General features: G+C 39.9%; 2 protein-coding genes across 2 annotated transcripts in view; both read left to right on the forward strand.

Moving 5' to 3' along the window:
• Positions 1 to 24,401, forward strand: part of fusl (transmembrane protein fuseless) — a 362,638-nt gene that overhangs the window by 88,797 nt on the left and 249,440 nt on the right. The window lies entirely within an intron of this gene.
• Positions 5,026 to 23,031, forward strand: LOC145999861 (acylphosphatase-2). The gene is made up of 3 exons (XM_083137132.1): positions 5,026 to 5,183; positions 8,808 to 8,934; positions 22,584 to 23,031. Exons 1-3 carry the CDS (start codon positions 5,102 to 5,104, stop codon positions 22,696 to 22,698), a joined length of 324 nt encoding a protein of 107 aa, XP_082993258.1. The 5' UTR covers positions 5,026 to 5,101; the 3' UTR covers positions 22,699 to 23,031.

The raw sequence follows: 24,401 nt of genomic DNA on the forward strand, positions 1-24,401 counted from the left end.
GCAGTTTCTATGCAATTTAGACCATCTTGCTCGGACGAACACAAGTGCTGAACAAAAAAATCGAGAGAACAAAACAGTTGAACGTCGATAACTGTGCAGCTTCGCACAGACTATAAACTATGTAGTATATAAACCCTTGAATCTGATATGCACTTTAATATTTATTGATAATACAACCTGCAAAATCAAGGGCACGGTTTTGATACGAGCAAAACTAAAATTTGATAATTTAATAATTTCGATATACATGTTGCAGACAGCATCATCTATAACGAAGAAAGGAGAAAACATTGCGACAATAACACGTCACGCAGGATAAAAATTCACACACAGAGAGGAAGAAAATAACAAAAAGAAAGTACAATGAAAATAATGAGTCGGAGCCCAACAGGGACTGACACTTAAATACAAACACAAACCGCCAAAATATTCACTTTACTTGACTTGGTAAACATACGAATAGAAACGGTTACTTATTCTTACCTGCGCTGTGAACTCACCTCCCACTCCTGTCCATTGATGAAGATTCTTATAAACTGGGATGAAGATTTGTTTGCTACTCTTCTGAACACAAGAAACGACACAAACAAGTCTTCAATCTCTTCTTCATCTATTTACGGCTACATTGAAGAAAATGCAATTAGTACAGTTAAATGAAAAGATTCTGCACCTACCTTCCTTTGCCTGGAGCATTGATCATCCTTCATCCTGGTTGTCCCTTGCTTTCTCTTTCATCATTTTCCAACGACCGATCATGTCGTGAGGTCGGCCTCACGAACACACACGTTGCTGGCTGCCTGATGCCAGGTGAGGCAGAGCAGACTCCGTCACCAGCCACTCCCCCATCTTTACTTACAACTTGCCTTTCTAGGACAAAAATCAGACGACGGTTTTCGGTGCGAATACATTAGGATGAAACGGAGCGTAGACGTGGCTGCTGTAAGGAGAACAAGTAACATTCACAGTGCAACATAGATTGAAAGGTAACAAAAAGGTTATGGTACTTACCTCACGAGACTTACTTAACTGACCTTACCTTGACCGTACTACGCACTTCCTTCACTCAATAACAAAGTTATGGACCAGGAGGTAAAACTTATTGAACAACCCTCGCATATGGGATGCGGGCTCAGGTGGGTCGTGGGCCATTCCTCATCGTGGGCTCTTCTCTCGGGACAAGATCCTGAAATGTAAAATTTATCTCTGTGAGAATACCGGCAGATATGTAGGATAAACTAGGGTGACACAGCGGGCAATACGAATATCATAAGGCAAATCGTCATTGGACAATACCCAGGTGCACAAGCTGTATACTATGTACAATCATGGATACTTTTGAGTTGTAACGAACTCATTAAAAGACAATGTTTTTGTTACTCTCCACAAGCGTCCGTTACTGTACAAGCCCAAAAGGGTAAAGCGTCGCTGGTGGAACACCCCCTACTGCCCCTTCTCCGAAACAGACTGACCAGACTCACGAGAGTCTGAATTGATTCATTCATTTAGTTTATCCTTTCTGCCACCTGACTGATCGCGAAGATGAGGATGAGTGATGATATGATGAAATTGACGAAGAGACACTCACAAAGGATTCGATCCCGGGACCCCAGGCATCGTAGCGCGCAGTGTTAACCACTAAGCCACTGAGGTCGGTTTGTCAGAGCCTGAAGTCTGCAAGGTTGAAGTCCAAGGCATGGATGTACCCAGACTTTTTACCTGGCGGGAGGCAAAGAACAACTTTGGGGGGGGGGGGACCAAAAACCACTTTTTCCAGGGGGACAATGCTTAATTTTGAATTATTAGAAAAAGGGAATAGTGATATCCATAAATATAATAATATACATAAAATATCAATGCGGAACTTTACTTTTCGTCAACTGGACCTAAGATTCCTTTTGTTATCTAATAAATATTCAACTCTTTACCTTTTTGACATTAATTTCCTATCCAGGACAGTTGGTTTTATACAAATTTGCGCGAGCCGACCTCTGTCGCGGAGTAATCAACAAAGAGCGCTACGGTGCCAGGGTTCCCGGCTTCGAATAACGGCATGGACATGATCAATTTCATCACATCATCAATCATCCTCATCTTCGCGATTAGTCAAAAGTGGCAGAAAAGCAAAATGAACCAAATCAGTCGATTTGGGTTATCTTAACTAACCGTAAGTTAAATAATGAATGCATGCTCTCTATTATTATACCTAATAATTAATTTACATATTATGAATAAATTATATTTAAATAATGAATACATGCTCTCTATTATTATACCTAATAATTAATTTACATATTATGAATAAACCTATAAATTATATTTAACATATACATGCTCTCTATTACAGGGTGTCCGAATTGAAACGCCTTCATTTCAAATACTTATATTAAACATAATATACAGGCAAGAATAGTGTGGTAGGTGGTATATGGTAGCTTAGCTGTGGAAATTTTAAACAGGTAATGAAAAATAAGGATTCATTTATTTTGTATTGTTCCAGGTGGTGAAAAGTGAATATGACAAGCAATACTGAAAAAGCGCAAACTGTGTGGAATTGGGATGCATAAAGCTTTAGACTCTTGTGAAGCGCACCGTGGACTGTGGATTTTGGGAGAGCAATACCACGTGACGCCTTACGAACGGATTTCTTGGGACTTGGGACTTCGTGCAAATGCATCTGCATGAATGCATCCTCTGATGTTCGTGATCGGGCACCACCATGCCTGCTAGCGACAGATCCTGTCTCTAGAAACGCTGCTTTCCACGCCTTGATTCTCTTGGCATCAGGAGGGTCTCTGTGATACTCTGCACGTTGAACTTCAATAATGGATCCCAATTCTACGTACCACCACACAGTTTGCGCTTTTTCAGCATTGGTTGTCATTTTCACTTTTCACCAGCTGGAACGATACAAAAGAAACGAATCCTTATTTTTCATTACCTATTTAAAATTTCCACAGCTAAGCTACCATATACCGCCTACCACACTATTCTTGCCTGTATATTATGTTTAATATAAGTATTTGAAATGAGGGCGTTTCAATTCGGACACCCAGTATTATACCTAATAATTAATTTACATATTATGAATAGACCTATAAATTATATTAACGTATTAATTTAAACATTCATATTACTATTCCGACCCACTCCGAAATATATTTCTAGACTTTGTGCTTGGTTTCGACTCCCTTTATTTCCAAACAATAGTAAACAGAGGTAGCAGGTCGTGGCTCTAATTTAATTCCGTACTTAAGTACGACTCTTCAGTTACCAGTCGATTGGGCCAAGGTCCAGGAACACTTGGACGTTTCAGCATTGTATACAACCTCTGCAACGAGCAACAAAGCTTGTTTCTTGGCCGGAATCTGGTAAATAGGCTGCTGGTCTCGGTGAACTATTAACGGAATCGAAACCAGGTTATTTACATGATCAAATTCTAGGTGTCAATCGAGTGCTCTTCCCCCTAGCGGCGGAGCTCGGAAACATTAGAAGCTGTTTTTTTTAGGATGCAACCAAAGACCTTGAAAATAAATAGACTAGACAGTGCTCCAAGTTGTTTTGTAAAGGTAGGTCAGTTCAAGATATTGAATGAACGGAATTGTATGACATCACATAGAAGACTGATGAATAATGGTATAATTGACATGACATGTATACCATATCGCTAATTACAATTGCAAAAATATAATGTACGACCCCCCCCCCCCCCGCACCCTTCAACTACAGAAATCCCTTGACAGTCTAAAATTTAACTTTATGAAGACAGAATTCATGTGTCAATTTAAGTTCTAATCCTGGGGTGTAAGGGGCACCTTCCACGTAGGCACCCAAAAGTCAACCTCACTTCCACGTAGTACACCCTGGACTAAAGACTAACGAGGCTCTGGCGACTGGCAATATGGCCAGTATAATTTTGTGTGTGTTGTCCTGTTTTTTTGTCTTTGTGTGCGCTGAGTGCCCGTTTACAGCCTCAGCTTTTAACAGAAGTCAGAACATTTTAAGATTTTTAATGCAACGTTAGAGTTGTTATATGTAATGGTAAGGGGCTGGCCCCCGTATAACGTGAAGGGAGCAAAATAACCTAAGTGCTGACGCTCCCAAAATTTTAAATTCAAATTCAAATTAAGTTCTAATACGCAAGAGTTGGATATTGACTATGCTCTGATAATACATATTACCCGTTACAATTTCCTACAGGAAGTCTGCAAATTGCTATTTATATAACAGAAATGGTCAATTTATAACGAAATTCAACTTGTGTCCAATGCTATACTGTTCACTCAGTCAAATTGCCATGACAACCCCCCCCCCCCCCCCAAATGTTGGGTGGACGCAACCTGCGCCCAAAAACCTACCTATGGGCATCCCTGGTCGTTAATACTTCCTTTTCTTCATCTAATAGATTAGGTGCACCTAAGGTGTAAACTCTATTACATATATTAGCAAAATATGTAAATGTTGCAATTTATATTAAATTAAGGAAAAATCCCCTAACAAAATTTCGATGTCGCAGTCTTCGCCATAATCCGCCCCCCTGTGGGCACCCTTGGGTAACTATGATATTATCTTTCAAACGAATCTTTCGCAGCAATATGAAGCTCGTAATTTGCTGTACAGGGTCAACGAAGTTAGTAATAAGGTGTGTTTTATACAGCGTATATTGATACACCTGTAGATTTACTTGTATCATCTGCAAATATGCTGTATAAAAAAAACTGCTGGATTACTAACTGAGGTGAGTGTACATGGTTCAATTTTTATGTACAATTTCTATTGTACAAACACTGCACGTAGCGTCAAAACAACAGGACATTTTCTTGCTGTAGTACGCAATGGTAAGCGAGAGTGTGTAGTCGTCCTAGGCTTGCAATGTTATTTAGAGGTGACCCTTGTTTACTTTTGCGTTACGAAACCGGGTAGACTGGGGGAAGGGGGCGCTGTTGTCGCCGACGAAAAAAAAATAGAGACAATCAGGCGTGTGCCCGCGGGACCACGTGACGTAGGTGTTGAGATTAACTAGCTGGAAATAAACTAGCTTGCTGCCCAGGCAAGAACAGGCAAGCCTTCCCTTCAGTCAGCAGTCAAGCGCAAAGCGAGCAAGATGGGTGCATACGACGATAGCACAACCCAGGTGGCACCTTCCCTCGTGTCGGTGGAATTCGAGGTTTTCGGCCAGGTGCAAGGTAAGTTTCTTTCAATTTTGTGTTCTAGTTTTCTGACACTTCTCTGCTTGCATAAAATACAGTAAACCCTCGTTAACACGAATCCCAAGGGACCGTAAAATCAAGAGTTCGCGTTAAAAAAAAAATCGTACTAACTGGGGACTCAAATGTTATTGTTGCAATGCAGTTCTTTCTACACACTAACCATGCACAATATGTATTATGTATGTCATCGTAGAAAACACTACTACAGTAATTAACTTTTAAAAAAGTATTCACAGATCATTTTCTGGTGAAAAATTTCTGTATATTGCACTGTCGCAGACGGGAACGCAAATTCCTGGTAACTTCACGGCCAACTGTACTCATGACTCCCGTCTTACTGCTTGCAACGTGATGTTACTCGTACTGGCTACGTTTTAAAGAATAGAAAAACACATTTGAATACATTGTTGATTTGAATGTATTGGTTACAATACTGTAAAAGTTGAATGATGATAGAGATTGTTGAGCGATTTCTTACATACCTAGCAGAGGAACAACAGAAAAAAATTATGAAAAACTTTGAAAGTTCGTGTTAAATGAGATCTAATGACGCAACGGACTGAAAACAGTTCGTAATACGTGGTAACCGAAATTCGCGTTAACCGATAAAACTTTCTATAAGATATAGCCTAATACATCCCTGCCGGGACCAACATTTTGTTCATGTTAACCGAGTGTTCGTCTTAAGCGAGTTTGTGTTAACGAGGGTTTACTGTAATCGTAACGATGACGATCCAAATGGCCCGGATTAGAGTGACCAACTCTCCCGTATTTCCCGGGATCTCCCGTATTGGAGCTAATTTTTGGAACCTCATTCTACCAGTATTTTTCATTAACAACCAAGATCTCGAAATTTCAACTCATTCAGAGTTCGTGGAGCAAAACAAAACTTCAATTGAACTGCAAGAGTGTGCACGTTTAACCTTTGGCGAGCGGAAGTGACGTAATATCTTAGTAATTGATTATTGCTAACTAAAGTTCTGTAGCAGCAGTGGACAAATACAGGTTAGGACTAAGAAAAATGCAAATTTATAAATTTTAATTCTCTATTTTGATCTGTATATTATATGAAATGTAAATTAATTATTTTGTTGAATATTATCACTCCATAAAAATTTGCTGGAGTGACGTCGCAAAATGCAAAATTTGTCGGGACTAAATCTCCCGTAAATCCATGGCCGAAAGTTGGTCGCCCTATAGTCCGAATTCGCCCCACCGAAAGACTAACCAAGTCTAAAATAAAAAGAGAAGCAAAATGCATGGTCTCTTACTTTCGACTTTCCTCAACAACAACAACAACAACAACAACAACAAAAAAGAGGCCATGTTATATATTTACGGCTTTAATAACGAAAAATAATAACTTACTTTTAAAATACTTTAAGTGTTAAAGAGCATGTTTATTGTATGTATGTGTTTATTTAACATAATTGCATCAGAATAACAGAAAAACTAAATATGCTGACCAAGGCAGTAATTTATTTTATTAAAAACATAAACTAAACGTAACGTTTCAACCTTCTAGAAGGTCTTCTTCAGACTCTGTACTTGTACTTGATACAGAGTCTGAAGAAGACCTTGCTAGAAGGTTGAAACGTTACGTTTAGTTTATGTTTTTAATAAAATAAATTACTGCCTTGGTTAGCATATTTAGTTTTTCATAATCATGGAAACAAGGCTTAATGGTGTCAGAATAACAGTAATATCTTAGCTAAAATTGCTACATGATTTTGCAATATACTTATTATGTTATGCAGCAGTAACTTCAATTAATATTTGTGAACAAAAGGTAGGTTTCATGTGACGTCAGGATGCGCACAGCCGCCATGTTTTACCACAATGCAACAGTTTGTGACGTAGGTGAAACACACCTATAAACCCAAGTATTTTTATAACAAATATCCACGCACCCGGTGGAAGCACATAGTGGTTCTGATCGCACTTTAAACTGAATGTCCAGTCCCGATTAGCCTTTTTGTGCAAAAAGTGGTCTTATAAGTAAACTCAAACAATGAAACAAATAGCCACGCTTATATAGCCAGAAATGCGGTTTTGGTCCTTAAACCGCTCCTGAATACGAAGTTGACTTATTTTCGCACAACTTGTACAAAGCAAAGGATTAGTCTGTGAATATAGAGCTTTGTTTTAACAGTGCCTGTGAAAATTTATGCGAACCACTACTAAAATTAATGCACATGAAAATATTGAAAAGGGATTTTACTTTTCCTCAGCTGGACCTAACAACCTTTTCTTATTCAATAAATAGTCCATTAAAATGTTTTGACATTAATTTATTTGGTAGAACAGCTGTTTCGTATGCAAATGTTAGTGATCTTAATTATACATAAGCCAGACAAAGAAATACATGCTTCTCTTTATCTTTCCATGCAATAATAATAGTTAATACCATTTTTATTAATCTCAAAACGTTGTTCTTATTATTAATATTACATGTAGATACTTGGTTCGGACTCCCCGAAATAAAGTTCCAGATACGTGCCTGATGAGGATGAATAATTAATATATGAAATTGAAGAAGGGTCACACACAAAGGGGACACAAATTACCAGTCCGAGTTTCGTACACACAACCTTCACTAACTCAACCAATAAAAGCGCTCGACTGAATATGGAAAATAAGAATTACTATGTTGTTCAGTGGATTAATGGCTTGAAATGTGAAAAGAAAGAAAATAATTGCGCCCGATAATCTCGTATCGAGTAGAAGTACAATGTATTATTATTAATTAATACTTTCATTAGTTATTAATGATTATACTACTAGATCCCACCGCATAAGGCTCGACTGGCGATTTTTTTCAAATCTGAAAAATTACACGAGCTTAGAATTCCTTCTAGAGCATTGACGTGAATTTTCGTGCAGTTTGCTTTCTCCGTCATCTAGTTATTATCAAAAGTTTCGCGATTTCGTAAATCTGTTAAACTGTTTCTGAGGAAGCTTGTAGTTTCTCCTTACCTTCTTAATATGTTGTGTATTACCTGTACAGTGGGATGCATAAGTATTACCAAGCATATTCACCATCACCATGTTCAAGCACTTTATTTTGCTCAACGAGAGCTTCAAGAATTGAAACAAAACACCAAACAAGCTACACCAGCATACGTAAAAATCTATTATTTAAGAACACATGGAGTGCAAGAGAAAAACTTATGAAAATAGCCATGGATAATTTTCCGAGCATTACTTGTGAATCGCACTATACAAAACTCACGTGTCCCTTTACACTCTTTGTTAACTTTAAGGCAAGGGTTTTAGATAAAAGAATTTTCGCTCGTGCTCAATTTTGCTTCATTCATGCACAATTTATATATTTCTTATAAATTAGATTCTATTCTCGATTAACTTGTGTGTTGCAATGGACTGTAACAGTTTTATAATAGTATAAACGAAATCCTTGAGTAAATTATAACTCGTTCAAAAAGCATGACACTGTTTTCAATAACAGATTTTTAACGTAACAGCTCACAATTTGAAAAATAATGACGTTTTGACGTTATTCATTTATTTTGTGGATGCTTAATTTTGAGTCCACTTGCAGGCATGTGCTTTACTAACAGGAGATTTTTTTTCTGGTTTTAGGCCTCTACTTCACAAAGTACGCACGTGACATGTGCGTCCAATTGGGCATCGGAGGCTGGATCAAGAACACCAAACGGGGAACCATTGTGGGGAAGATGCAGGGTGAGAAGAGCAAAATTGATGACATGTGAGTAAGCCCGTTATCATAGCAACCACGCTCTTGTGTACCTCCAAAGGGGAAGTTACGTATATTTTCCCTGAGTATAGGGTATCATAATGAGGTATACAAATATTTTGACTAAACTATATGGAATACATCAATGATATTTATTGTGTATCGATCAGTAACACTTCAAGATTCTATGAATGTCTACAAATTTTAAGCGTGGCTTCCATCAGGTAAGCGACACACAACCCATCGAAATTCTAAATTAATTCTTGCCACACTTTTCCGAAGAACTCCCCGTCCATCAAAGCAAGGGCGTTTCTTATCTCCTTTAGCTGCTGCACATTCTGCGGCATAGCTGGCAACTAGACTCTTGTGTTTCACAAAGCCCCAAATGCAGAAGTCTAGGGGTGTATGGTCTGGGAACTTTAAGACACGGTCTGCTTTTCTTGCACTTGTGAAAGTCGCCACAATGACAGTGTCTACAAAAATCTTGAGCGTGAAAACAAAACTTAAAGATTTTCTCATTGTTGTACAACAAACATCATTGTTGTGTTTCAGATAATGTTTAAAATAATAAACTGATAAGTTGTTTACTCTATTATGATACACGCATTCCTCACTTTGCCATATTTTCCTGCTTTTAACGTTCTTTTCTTTATAATACTGGGTCAAAGAGAGGTTATAACCTCCACCAACCCCTCCCCCGGGCACGCCATTGAGGCTACGACACCATGGATTACTGTGGATTGAAAACTCGTACAGTGGGATCCATGAATATTACCGTGCAAATTGTCCACGACTATTTTCATTAATATTTCTCTTATATCCTATGTGTTTTTAAAGCGATGGATTTTTATGTATGCTGGTGCAAAAGTTGTCAACAGCTTGTTTTAAGTTTTCTTTTAATTCTTGAAGCTATTATTGGGTTAATTAAAGTGCACAAACAGTGGTGATGGACAATTTGCATGGTAATACTCATGGATCCCACTGTACAAAAATAATTATTTGGAACACTTCGCCAAATGGCAGGGCCAGCGAACAAACCAATCGTGAGCATTGCTTACTCAAATTTTCAATAACTTTTACTGTACTGAAAAATCTAAACATTTTTCGGTCTTAATCTAGTTAACATGTTTCCAATACGAAAGTAAAAAAATCAGAAAGTAACTACCTATTTACAATTTGGACAAGCACGAAATTAGATCTGGCACCACTGTTCGCAAATTCAAAATCATTAAGCGGAAATGACATTTTAGGAGATTAGTCTCACCTTTCGCTGCTGTCAAACAAAGAACTTAGTTAACTTCCTGTGAATAGCGCAGTTCAAGATTTTGGCACTTGCAGTAACTGGCTCGAGAACGTTTTCTTGGCGTGTCCAAACGTTGTTTCTGGAAAGACTAACAAACCAAGTGGCTAATAGGAACATAACTTGGCAGAATTTCAGTTTTCAGCGTTTTATTGCCTCGACATGATTTATGGCGGAAATTTGTCTTGGAACAAAGTGTTGTAAAGGATATCCAGGGTGTTTAATACCACGTACAGTCACGGACACTTCTGGGTTGTAACTATCCTATTGAAAGTAAATGAGATCGTTAGAACCCAGAACTGTCCGTGACTGTACAATAAGTTAAATATAGAATGACGAAGTGCAGAGGCTTCCTTTAAAATATGTGAACTGACGAGTACTAAATCGTCAAGTGTTACAGTAAAATGGAAGGCAGTGTTCGAAGTTGAAGGGGCAGTTGGTTTCACCTCCAGCTGCACTCTGTCTTGGGAATTTGTGGAGCAAGGTCGCGTATAACAGTAGAGAAGGGCAGAAAGCGAGTGGGCGGAGCAAGTCGTGCTGCTGTAAACGGCTGGTAGCTGCAGCCGCGCTTTACCTTCCATGCAATCATCTCCCCTCTCACGCCCTCGCGAGTCCATGTTGCCCAAAGGACTTCTTTTGGTTCGCTTGCTTCAGTATAGGAAGAATTACACAAACATCCCCCTTGTCTATATCAATGTCACTATGTTAAAAAATAAGAGTATCCCCTCCCCTCATCCTCGGCCAGACCCTAAGGCTCGAGCGAATCACCACCCCTATTTTTTCGTACTAACGGTGGTAACACGTTACAGGTATTACAAAGGTTCTTGGTTATGCGTTACGTTGATAAATTCAAATAATGAAAATATTGACAATCACACGCGTACTAAACTTTAACATTGACAAATACCCACGTGCCAATAGAGCCTCCCGATGGCGCAGTGGTAGCGTCGTTGCCTTGTAATCAAGGGGTGGGTCTCGGGTTCGATACCCGGTGGAGGCACATAGTGGGTCGGATCCCACCGTAAACTGTAGGTCCACTCCCGATTAGCTTTACTGTGCATAAAGTGGACTTAAAACACAAAATCAAATCAAAAACACGTGCCAATAAATATAAATAATTCTAGGCTAGTAATAGCAAAGCTAAAAAAAAAAAAAGTTTACATTGTGTGCAAGTCATAAAAACTATATTAAACAAGTATACAAATACAAAGGACATCAGTGGCAATTATGAGCCTATGGTGTGCGGTTGCATATACGGCTAGGATAAAATTCCGTGTTTTGAGTGTCTGTAACGTCGAAATGAGATGTCAAACAGAATAGCATTACCAAGAACAGATGTTTTCTTAAAGACCTCTAAACGCCGTGAAAGTTCGCACGGTGCGAGATTCGAAATGATACCGAGACTTGCCTTTCGAGACCGAGCCGGTTATTTATAAATCGAGACGAGATCGAAAGCTTGTCTCGTCTCGTTATAATATCCATGGGCGTCCGGAAGGGGGGACAAGGGGGGGCCGTGCCCCCCCCCCTGGAAAATGAAAGTCAACCAAAAATTATGTATTTCACACATATAATTTCATTTTAGCCAAAACAATATGTGTTAATTATTGCATTAACACCAAAAATTCAAATTTAAGCAATGTTTTTTTTAGGGTATTACACTTTTTTGGGGGAAAATGTGACTTGTTTGCCCCCCCGGAAAAATATACCTTCCTTGCCCCTCCCTGGAAAAAATCCTGCGGACGTCCATGATGATATCCCTATATATATATATATATATATATATATATAATATCTCCAGGAATATAGTAACAATACCACAATTAATTATTATCACTTTATTTGCTGTCATTAACATTTGTTGCCGATCCCCTGGACGGAGTGGTTAGAGGTTCGAATCCCGGCCTGTGAGTGTGTCTTCATCAATTTCATTATATCATCGCGATTAGACAAAATTGGCAGAAAAGCGAAGTAAAATAAACCCAATTAAATCAACAACAAAAATTAACATTTGCTATTACAGTAAACTCTCTTTAATTCGAACTTGGATAATTCGAATTACTCGCTATTCGAACTAAAGCTTATTCCCCTTGAAACCATATTTAACGACGTCATGCTTTTGTTAATTCGAACATCTTTCGTCTCCCCTTGGAGTTCAAATTGCTTTATTAACTTCTCAAAGGCAAAATCCCCTACAAAAGACTGGCGAATTCCATAGCAGTACTATGTTTTTGCATTCAATTCTTCAGGAATCTTACTCTGGATCGCGACATTGGCAGACCTTGCTCAAGCTACAGAGCCATGACGTCACTATCGCATTCGTACGTCGTACGTATCTTTGGAGCCGCGCCGTGGCCAAAGCGATGCGATGGGAATTAATCGGAATCAGCTGAACTAGCAACGTATTGGATTCTTGTGTCAGTGGTGCCAACTAGAAATAAATTCTATATCTATGCATTATGTAAACTGTTCAAAAATAGAACTTAAACTGTTCACCTTGGACGACGGCCTTGGAATTCTTATATACCATGACTATGATCCATGCCATAAACAGCCATGGGTATACTAATATTCTGCACTAATGTTACACGCGCTAAAGAGAAGGGGGGTGTGGGGCGGCTGCCTCTCCCATGTTTTTTTTTTTTTTTTTTTAAATTGATTGACTATTAACATGTAATGACATCATCATTATACTCGTATAATAATATAATAACCCGTGGCTCTACATCCCTGTAAGGGCCTATCTCCCGACTGCCAGTCTCCCTCCCACAATCCTACCTAGAGGTGCCGGTCCTATGCACAGGCCGAGAACCCAGAGACTGAACCCAGGTGGACTCGAACCCATGCCGTCCCGCAGTCGGAGTCCAAAGCGCAGCGTCACTGAGGAAGATATGACATAATTATAAACATTCAAATATTCTGTATTAGCTATTGAACATCTGGGAAATTTTGCAAACCGAAGTATCCAATATTAAGTTCCCAAAATAGATTTATTGATTTGGCTTATTTAACTTTGCTTTTCTGCCACTTTGGGCTAATCGTGACGCTGAGGATGAGTGGTGATGATGAAAGTGATGAAGGACACTCTGAAAGAACACTCATGCCCAGGCCTGAGATTCGAACACGGGACCCCCAGCATCTTAGCGCGATGTGCTAACCACTGTGCCTGTAAGCTATAAAGCTACAAAGTAGATCCTTTCGATCATCTACGTAAATATTCTGCCAACAAACTCTTATTCTAGTAAAAATAATGGGATCTCTTGATAAACATTATGTGTATAGAATGGACTAGAATAGAATACAGGTTTATTTCAGTTTGAGGCTTTGCGGCTGTACACACATTTCCATACATCAATGAAGATTTTTTTCCCTTTCTTCTTCTCCCCCCCCATATCCCCTCTCTTTATGCCCTCGCATGTTCAACTTTACCTTTCCTACTAATTGTGGGTTCTTCTCTCACTACAATCTATCACCCTGTTTCATTTTTCTAATAATTTTACACTTATAGCACTAGTTATTATATTGTCAAAAAGCAGCTTTCTGCACACCGCTCAGGCACTTTCAATCCCGTCCCTCAACTTATTCGCTCTCTTTGTCCAGACGTAATGTAGGAAGGTTCCCAGGTCCCTTGTTTGAGTTTCGTCCCTTCCAGCCATTTCCCTCCCCGTAATGGCCTTCACTAGTCCCTCCATTTTTGATCCGTTCATATCCCGTACGTATTTCCGTCTAACCTCTGCTGTTTCTTTGCACTGGAGGAGAATGTGGAATTTCGTCTCGTCTTCCCCACACATTGGACATTCTGCACTCCCATACTCTCTCTCTCTCTCACGCGCTTGAATTGTGTCCACCCCCTTAGTCTGAACCATGCCAAACCCGTACACGCCTACGTGTACGTGATTGCTAAGATGTCGCTAAACCGTCATCGATTAGCATTTATTCAAGAATTTTCGTATGTTCATAAACACACACCAAACCACACTGCCTCCTATTACATATTCATCTATATGTTGCTAATTTCTTATTACCTTCTTCTTGTTTATATAATAAAATAACCAGTTGCGCAACAGCCCTTGACGGCCAGGGCCTGCCTACCAACTGTCGAGGTGGATCATTCAACCAGTTACGGGGTGACGTGTGGTCAGCACAACGAACCCCTTCCTTGTAGGTTTCCATGACCGGGTTACGCTATTCGTTCGTAGCTCCCCGATTTCCTCACGATGGTGGGTGGTCCCACACACAGGCCGAAATCTCAGGAGAAAAGTTGTTATCTTCCCCCAAGAGACTCGAACCTGCGTGCGTCCCGTAGCCGGAGCCCAAAGCATGAACTCCCTACAGTGGCGTGCCCAAGTGGGGTTGGTGGGGGTTATACCCCCCCTCCCCTTTGGTCCAGTATTTAAAGAAAAAGAATGTCAAAGGCAGAAAAATGTCAAAATGAGGACCGACTACTTATAATGTACATATAACCCCTCGCTTTCGAAAATCCTGAGCACGCTACGGTGCGGAACAACTTATGTTCTAGCTTGTGGAATTTTTTGGGACTACAGCACTGATTATATCGGCATTCTGCATGTAGTGACTACTAGTGTCGAGCACTCAGTGACAGATTAAGGTGGGTGATATTGATGCTGCAGGATTAGGCCCATTCCTGAAATAGGCCCAGATGAAAATGGACGAGAATTTTCCGAAAGCTGAACAGTTTTCTTTTGCTATATTAACCTGAAAATAAATCTTAGAATGGAATTTGGAGCCCCAATTTGGGACGCCTAGACACAACGTTACTTATTATACAGTTACTATTATTCCTTGCGCTGTGACGTAACTATAACGTCGTTGTGTTCATTGTTCACCGAAGATTTCAAGCATGAGGCCCAATTTAGTCTTAATCCGGCCCTGCGAGCACTACAATGCATACAGAATGGTTCCTCAATTTAGCTGAGCCCTCTGGCGTCCAAATCGCTGATAGGTCGTTAGTTTATTTTGCCACATGTCCTTCGTCGCTTCATTGCTCTCTGATGAAACTCTAAAGCCTACATTGTACCGTCACCGGCCTAATGGCTAGTTTGCCTCGTCTGGAGAGTAGTCTGTGCCAAATTGACTGTTCCAGCCTACTTCCGCGTGCTGTGATTCAAAAAGAACAAGGCAGGTACTCCTCTCGCATGTTGTCCTCCGTGTCAGAAGGGGCTATTTTTAAACGCGTTCATCTCTCTTCCGTGTATTTACCTTTCATTAAGGTCGTTTTCTTCTAGAAAGCGACTGCCTTGCCAGTTATGTAGTCTCTCAGACGGTCGACAACCTCTTGTCAGAAGCTTTGTCAACTAGAGTGTCAATCGGGCACAGAATATAAGATTCCTTCCACGAATCTTCTGGACTGCAAGCTCGCACAACCGGGCAAGTGAAATATACTTCCATGCGGTGTTATTCAGAACGTCAACAACATGCCTGCTCAGCTTAGTATTCGAGGGGGAAATTTGCGTGATATTGTTTCTAATTATAATCTAATTTAATATAATTCATTTTATGTAGAGTCCAATTACTTTCGGAACATCTCCAGCAGACTGAGCGAGTCTGTCTAGCGAGCCTAGTGGGTGTGCACAGCCTGAGCATAGGGCTTAGCGATAGGTTCTGGGTTGAGATGACGTCAGCGGCTCGCATGGTTGATTGGCTGCTTCGAGAGTTGTGACTCGTTCCGAAGCTTCAAATGCATAACAGGCAAAGATGTTGCGGAAATAATCTTCCTCTAATAAACTGTACCTCTCATTTTAATTTAGATTAACAGAAATATAAAGAACATGCCGAAATAATGATTTAATTAGGTTAATTTGGAAATATATAAAAGACGAAAGCGTGAATGAAAAAAGAATTACCTTAAAAAGAGAACCCAAATGCATGTAAAGATCTTGTGAAGGGGGAAAACCTCTGTTTGGATAATCGAATCCACAACACAAGACAATTAATAATAAATATAATTAACAAATAAAAAGGTTAAAACGAGAACCACAAGGCACAAAAAGATGAAGACACCATCATACTCTGCTGGCTGAACCCCTCACGCCAATAACTCGTCTCCACATAGAGGGGAAACTTATATGAATGCTAATATAATATATAGAAGAGTATTAACGGTAAATGTCTGTTATATCGGAGACACATTTCTATCGGATATTTTCAGTTTTAAATAGTTCTTACTTACCAATTGTGTATTGCGGAACATAGTTGAAGGTGCCATTATGCTTTTTACACGAAAATAACTTCGATTTTTCACATTACGAGTAATTCTTTAGGGTCCTTTCTTCCGTTGCGGAAGATACAATATGGCGCGCACAGCTGTGGATCATCGCGCGTCGTGCTTGTGTTTTGTCGATTTGGAGTGGGTATGCAGTGTTGCAATCTTCTTAACCGAAAAATACCTACTCTCGTGTTCATTATGTCATCACAAACCATTGACGGATAGCCCCAAAAACCATTCCCGATAGCCCCAAAAACCATTCACGATAGCCCCAAAAACCATTCACGATAGCCCCAAAAACCATTCACGATAGCCCCACGAACCGTTTCCGGCAAGGTTAGGTTGGGTTAGGTTAGGTTAGGTAAGGTAAGCATAGTTAAAAAAAATTCTGGTAAAAAAAAGGCACGTTTGGAAACACTGGCGAGACCGCGTGAGTTTCGACGCTCTCTCCATCTGCAGGTACATAATGGAAACAACGGCATAATGTTGTCGCTTTGCACAAAATGCAAGTTTATTATATCAAAACTGCTTATTTCTTGTTGTGCAGCATTCTACGGTGAGAAAATGCCTCCACGAACTTTCGAAATACTACAGAAACTCATTTCCGTAAGTAGTTTCTTCTGTAAAAATGAAGAAATGTGTCTCCGATATAACAGACATTTACCGTATTAACAACTTAGGCCACACTTAAAATGCAAATATAATGAAATATCTAAAAAAAATTAACGAATCCGAACTGTTCCTTTGCCATCGTGACGAAACGGAACGGGAAGGTTCCAGATATTCACGAACCGGGACGCCATTTCGATCCGCTTCCGTGTCCCATTCAGATTACATGCTGATAATGATGAAACAGGCCTTCGTGGTAAAGGGATTGTCTTAACGGACTTCGACGCCAGAGGTCCCAGGTTCGAACTCTGGTCAAGGCATGGACATTTTCGTTTTGTTTGTCCCGTCATCGATGTGATCTGTTCATGCTCTCATCATTGCGATTAATCTAGGAGATGGAAAAGTGGCGTAAAATAATCAAAATATAAATAATAATATCCATATAAATAGACACTGCCACTAGTTATTCGGACAAAGCAAGGCCGCACAGAGTACTTTTTCTCAGAAGGGGAGGAACAGAGTAAGATTTCATTATCTTGCCCTGCAATCATAAAACTCATATTTAACATTTTTATTATTATTATTATTTTCTTACAAATCCTAAAATTGAAATGGAATTCAAAATACCTTGACGTTGCTATCAAGTTGAGAATTTGAGTCCACTATTTAAATAGAAACTGGATTCGCGTTGCTTCCTTTCCATAAACATGAATCACTCTGTTGACGAATTCTTTTTTGTACTTTTTCGCGATGTTCAGATATCATACAGAGACCACTTATTCTGCTGTCTTTAATGGCACCCACAGTATTTTGACGCTTCAATTTTTCCATTGGAATTATGTACCTTTTTCCAGACATCTCCCCCCCCCCCCCGCGGGCGCTTTTCGGACAAAAGTTAATAATCATATTGTAATGGGGTGGGTAAATGAATCCCCAGCAGGAATGAAATTTTACTTTTGTTGCCGGAGACGCTTGAATCTAATGGGGTGATCTCTGACATCAGCCCTACGTTAATCTGAACCCTATGCTTACGAAAGGAATGAAACATAAATCATATGACAACAATGGTGGCACGAACTGGAAATAGATAACATTTTGAAAGCCGCTGAAGCTTATTTGTTTTGAAAGATAGGGTGGCTTTCTAACCTTATGCCAGGCAAGTGTCAATCCGATGCGCATTTGTCAAACAAACAGTGCGTTTTACATTTTCCAAGACCAGCCTGAACATGTGCAAAGTTGTAAACGTTAAGCGCGATGTTAGTTTCCACAACCGCAAATCACTCTTCCACCCGTCTATTTCTGTGCGCTTTGAATGTCAGCAATTTTCTTTACCGGAACTGGAACAAGAGCCAATCTCATTCATTCTTTCCGGAATGTTATTTACAGCTATGCCGTATTAGCTACGGACGTGTAAAACACACTGTTATAATTCAACTTGTCCACCTTCATGCACCGCGCTTGCCTTGTGTGAAGTTGTGCTTGTTATGACACGAGATGACGTCATCATGCCAAACACGATTGTCTCGCCTTAACGTTTGGCATAGCCTCAAAGTGGCTCGCGCCAGAAAAAGGCTCTTCGGGACTGGTCAAACGCTCCACAGCGGCGACACACACAGAGACTTCGGTTCCCGGTCCATCACACGTGTCCCAGAGCAGGAATTCTTAGAGCTGCTTATAAATAAACTTGTACGCCAGCCAATTCGGATATCTTTTGTTGTGGTATTGTATGGAGCTTTGTAGATCGGGGCGTAACCTAAATTGTCTTCGTTCTCAATCGGTGCGCACGTTCCGTAAAGTCGAACCGTCAGCTGCAACTTCAAAGGGTTTCACAAAATTCATTAAATTAAATGAATTAAAAGACTGGTCAGTGTTGATTTGGCAATTTCTGACCAATTTTTCACAATTTAGTTCCTTAGACTACGTTTTTCCTTAAAATTTTAAAGGAAAAATGAGTTAAAATACGATGTGTATGCATGTATATAGTCAGTCCACCTCGGTGGCCGTGCTGTCTAAGGCGCTGTGCTTTGGCTCCGACTGCGGGACGGCATGCGTTCGAGTCTTTGGATTTTCGGCCTGTGTATAGGGTCGGTGGCAACCTACCATCGTGAGGAAATTGGGGAGCTACTAGTAGCGTCACGGATATCTCCTATAACGCCTGAGGGTTCGACGTGCTGACCTCACGTCACTCCGTTAGTGGTTGAAGATCTCCACACCTGTAGGATTGTGGGAGAGAGACAGGCTGTCGGGAGATAGGGAAAGGTCCTTCCAGGGCTGTCGAGCCACGGATTACTGTATATATATAAAAAAACATTTGTTTCGTTTTGCTTCTCTTTGCCTCTATTCCGAAGAAGGTTCTGGGGCTATCTAGGTTTTCATGACTCTCACATCAGCTTACGTGACGTCACAAGACTGGCTGGTACTTTCGTTTGAGCATCTACCTTGTAATAAATTATACAATCGTAACATTTTGGTTTTCCAATTGAAAAATCCTTCCTTATTAATTCAGGAATTTGCTACCATTTGCTACTACAGTAAAAACTGCATAGAGTAAGGTGGGGCAAGACTGCGCAGTTTGAGTTCATAATTTTATATTCAAGCTATGAAACTACAGACACACATGAAAAAAGCAATACACATTGCACTATCCTTTGCTAACTCACAGTAAATTTCCGAAAGCTGAATGAACAATATTTCTGCATGAAACAATTACAAAACCGTGACCATGCAAATGCGTAGTCTTACCCGCACCGCGGGGTAAGACTGCGATCAAGTTCGGGTAAGAATGCGCACTTCCTACACAGTCACATTTATATAAAAAGAAACACAAATCACCTAAAAATGTTCTTATATCATAAATTATATGGGATACATTTCTCGTGGCATTCTCACAGTAGGCATAGTGAATCCCGTCCTTCACTTGGGTTAGGAATCGCTAACACAAATCACAAATAAAGGTTCCTGTTTCATACGAGGTGCAATTTTCATGCCACCACTCGTCACATGTGGAACAATGGATCCAATCCTCTACTGGAGGATCGCTGTACTTCTCATTACAACCTGGGCAATTGTACTCTTTCTTCTGGCGTTTTCTGCTTGCTACATCTTCTTCAACAACGATGTTCCGTTTCTGTTTCCACTGAACTTTCTTCTTACTCTACTCAGCCAACGAGGCTTCCAAGTTGACTTTGAATGGAGATCCAGTTAACACCTGAGACTGCCTTCCCTTTCGTCGGCGGTGCTGAATATGATCTGCACGTGGAAGTGGTGAATCTGGTTAACAGAAATGTGCCCGTATGATCCAGTATTGTTAACTCCACTTGTTGAAGGCTGCTCACCTGGAGTTTCAGCTGATGCATGAGCCACATTTGCCTGCTGTGACACGTCATTGGTGGATGGTCCAGTATTGTTAACCCCACTTGTTGAAGACTGCTCACCTGGACTTGGAGCTGATACATTTGTCACAGTAGAGGGAAGAAACTCGTCCTCAGTGAAGATGTCTTGATTGAAAAGGCATAATCCAGTAACTTGTAACCCCTTCATGGCATTCCCAACTGTAGCTGCCTTCCCATATGCCTTTGTAAAAATGGATGCCACTTGGAAAACTGTGATTGGGCGACCCGGATGGTTACTCATGCACTTATCACACTCAGATGAATAAAACGACCTCAGTGTACCAAAAAAATGATCTATCTAATGGTTGGGCCTTGCAAGCCACCTCTTGCACCTGCAAACCACACACTTGTGGGTTAAAACTGCGCACGTGCGCAGTCGTGCCCCGTGCTGCATTCCTGAACATATCACGTGATGCTGCCCAGCCATTGCACAATGCAATGGAAACTAATACGCAGGTGGACTCGGCATTAACACAGTTTCTTCTATTCATCAACATCGTAATATTGTATACATTCACAGTGACGTAGTACTCAAAACACGTGGTACCAAAATAAATAGCAAACACTCTCAAAATCTTTTCACTTACCTCTCTCAGCACAACGAATTACAAACGTATCTTCACAGCTAGCTACCATCTTGGACGAAGTAACGGTGGGGCAGTGGTGCCAACTGTGTGTGATTTTCACCTCGAAAAGCCTTACCCGCCGCGCAGTCTTACCCCACCTTACTCTATCCCGGAACCTCTATATGAAGGAAACCTGTAAATATGGAAAACAAAAGTCCCCAGTACCTGAAAATGACCTGCTTAGGTTGGAAACGCGGAAACGGAACACCATTTGAAGACCAACGAGATATTTTCATTCTCAGTAAGAGAAAAATTTCTTCCTTTATTTTTTCGCTCGCAAGAAAACAATGCAATACTGTAAGTGGAACACGCCTCTGTTGCCACTCGCTTATCGGTAACATTGTCGATATGAAAGAATGCGCTACAATACTCATAGCTGTTACGATTCCGTTTCTTTCTTTCATCTCTTACCCTCTTTCTCCACCTTTCTTTGTCTATTTCTCCTACGTTCTTTCGTCATCTTTCTATTTTTCTTGTTATCTCTCTTTGTTTCTTTCTTTTTCTTCACTTATCTCATTCTTTCTTCACCTCTCTTATTCCATCCTTCAATCTTTCTCTTTCCCTCTTTGCACATCGCGCTACGTCGCCAGGAGTCCCGGTTTCAAAAAGATACATAAGTACGTACTGTACGTTCTTACAATACTGTAAAAAGTGTACCCACATGTTGTGTAGTTACATAATTGTAATCTCTGCTATGCTTATTGCGACTGTTTCGCATTTTTATTCATGTACGTACATGCATTAGTACTCTACATTATAAGTAATGCGAAATGTAAATCTGTCTTTCCATTATTTCCTGCAGAGCTCTATACTGTATTTAAAGTCAACCCTATATAAGAAGGAAAAGTGTTAAGACGGAATAGACAGGTTTTACTGTATAATGAGATATATATTTAAAATATGGATTTGATAATTTGGAGCAAAATATGTTGCATACGCTCATGTCAATTCTTATCTAACGCATATTAATTACCAATATTACAAAGGTAAACTTTTCTTGGGTTTCCAATGACGTAGTGATAACGCCATCTCCCTGTAATCAAGGGGTCTCGGGTTCGATTCCCAGTGAATGCACATCACACTGTAGATCTGGTTCCGATTAGCCTATCTATGTATAAAGTAAACTTGAAACAAACTCCAAGCAAACGTGCCACCTGTATCCGTCCTCTCATTTCAATGCCGTGTAGTAAGGCTTTTTAAAAATAAGCCTGCCCCGTGGCGGAGTGGTTATCCCATAGCGCTACGACGCCAGGGGTACCGGGTTCGAATCCCGGCCTGGGCATGGATGTTTGTGACTGCCCATTCATCAATTTCATCATATCATCCCTCATTCCCATCTTCGCAAATTAGCCAAAAGTGGCACAAAAGCGAAGTAAAATAAAGCAAAGGAATCAATTTTTAAAAATAACACGACTTTTGGGGAAAATTGCATCGAAGGTCAAGAAAATGACCATTCTTTAAATTAAAAAAGGTAACAACACTTAATTTTAATGTATTTTTTTTCCTTTCAGGGTGACGTGGTTATCAAAGACTGGTAGCCCAGGAAGCAAAATCGAGCACGCTGAGTTCAACAACTGGGAGTTCCTCGCTCGCCAGGAGTTCCGTGGGTTCAGCATCAGATTCTGAGTTCTTCCAAGCGGGTGTTGTGTGGCTGACTGACTGTGCGGATGGGATGTGCGGAAGAGTGCGTATAGAGGCGATGGTTACCATTTCAATCCAGATCATTTCTCCACAATGATGGGATTGCGGTGACCGTTGGTGTTATTTTTTCGTACTACGAGTAAGACTAAAAGAAACATAGCTAATGTATATTTATATTACAGCTGTGTAACTGTCTCCACAGTTGACTACTCGAGACAAATTTGTTTACTGTAGAGGTCGAATTCTCTATTTACATTTCCAGGCTAAATTTTATAAAACTGTGTAGACATTGATGTAATAAATCATTTATTTATTTAACTTCGTGTTTTTTTTCAATATTGCTCCAACACCCTTGTAAGGTTCCCACAATTTTTTCTCAACACTCACCACAAAATTCTTCACTAAAGCCCAATTTATAGTTATGTTTATGTAGGTACTAAACTTTGCCTTATTGATTTGGTGTTTTAAGTCCACTTTATACACAATAAGGCTAATCGGGACTGGACCTACAGTTTAAAGTGGGATCCGAACCACTATGTGCCTCCACCGGGTACCGAACCCGGGATCTCTTGATTACAAGGCGACGACGCTACCACTAAAAATTATCGTAAACCCCCCAAGATGGAAAATTACTGCATACACCCATGAAGCCAACCCTTTGTAATCTTATTGAAGAGTGTCTAACAATGATTATAGGCCGAAGGGATGCATGCATGCAACTTTATACCCCGTATTTAATATTTAATGCATTTAAGATTTTTTTTTACAAAGCCTTCCCCCACACATACACAAAACAAGGAAATATATCAATGTTCTGTTTCGACAGGAAATAACATGTGTAATTCACATGCGACAAAACTATAGGAAGATCACACTGCAACAAAGTTTTAATGCATGGAATATGTGTAAGGGCGCCTGCAGGATTTTTCTCGGGGGGGAGCAAAGTCATTAAAACTTTTATTATTATTATTGCTTTATTTTTATTGATATTATTATTATTATTATTATTATTATTATTTACTACTATTACTTTGCAAATCATAAAAGTGAAATTGAATTGAAAATACTTTGGGGTTGTATACAAGTTTAGACCCGAGTCTACTACTGAATTTAGTTGGAAACTAGATTCGCCTTCTTCCTTTCAATAAACATCTATCACTTTGTTGATGAACAGTTCTCTGTCTCTTTGTACTTTTTCACAATACACAGATATCAATCACAGTCAGAGACCACTTAATCTACTGTCCTTCTTTCTACCTCTGATCCATGGTACCGAAGGGTACTGTAAAATAATAATAATAATAATAATAATAATAATAATAATAATTGCTACAACTTACGGCCTGTAGGCAAGGCCTGATCAAGATGGGTGCTATTGATGCTGCAACATTAGGCCCCTTCCTGAAATAGGCCCAGATGAAAACAGACGAGAATTTTCCGAAAGCTGAACAGTTTTCTTTTGCTATATTAAACTGAAAATAAATCTTAGAATGAAATTTGGAGCCCCAATTTCGGACGCCTAGACATAGGTAGCAAAATTTTCACCTTGAAAGTTAGTTGTATACAAAAAAATCGACGGTATGTAGCATCAGGCCCAATTTCGTCTTAATCCGGCCCTGCCTGTAGGTCACAGTAAACAATATTTTTTGTTGTAAAATATCGCTAGAACTTCACCATTCGAATTACAT

Source organism: Lepisma saccharinum, chromosome 16 (genome assembly GCF_977018435.1).
Source record: "Lepisma saccharinum chromosome 16, izLepSacc3.1, whole genome shotgun sequence".
Taxonomy (NCBI): Eukaryota; Metazoa; Arthropoda; class Insecta; order Zygentoma; family Lepismatidae; genus Lepisma; species Lepisma saccharinum.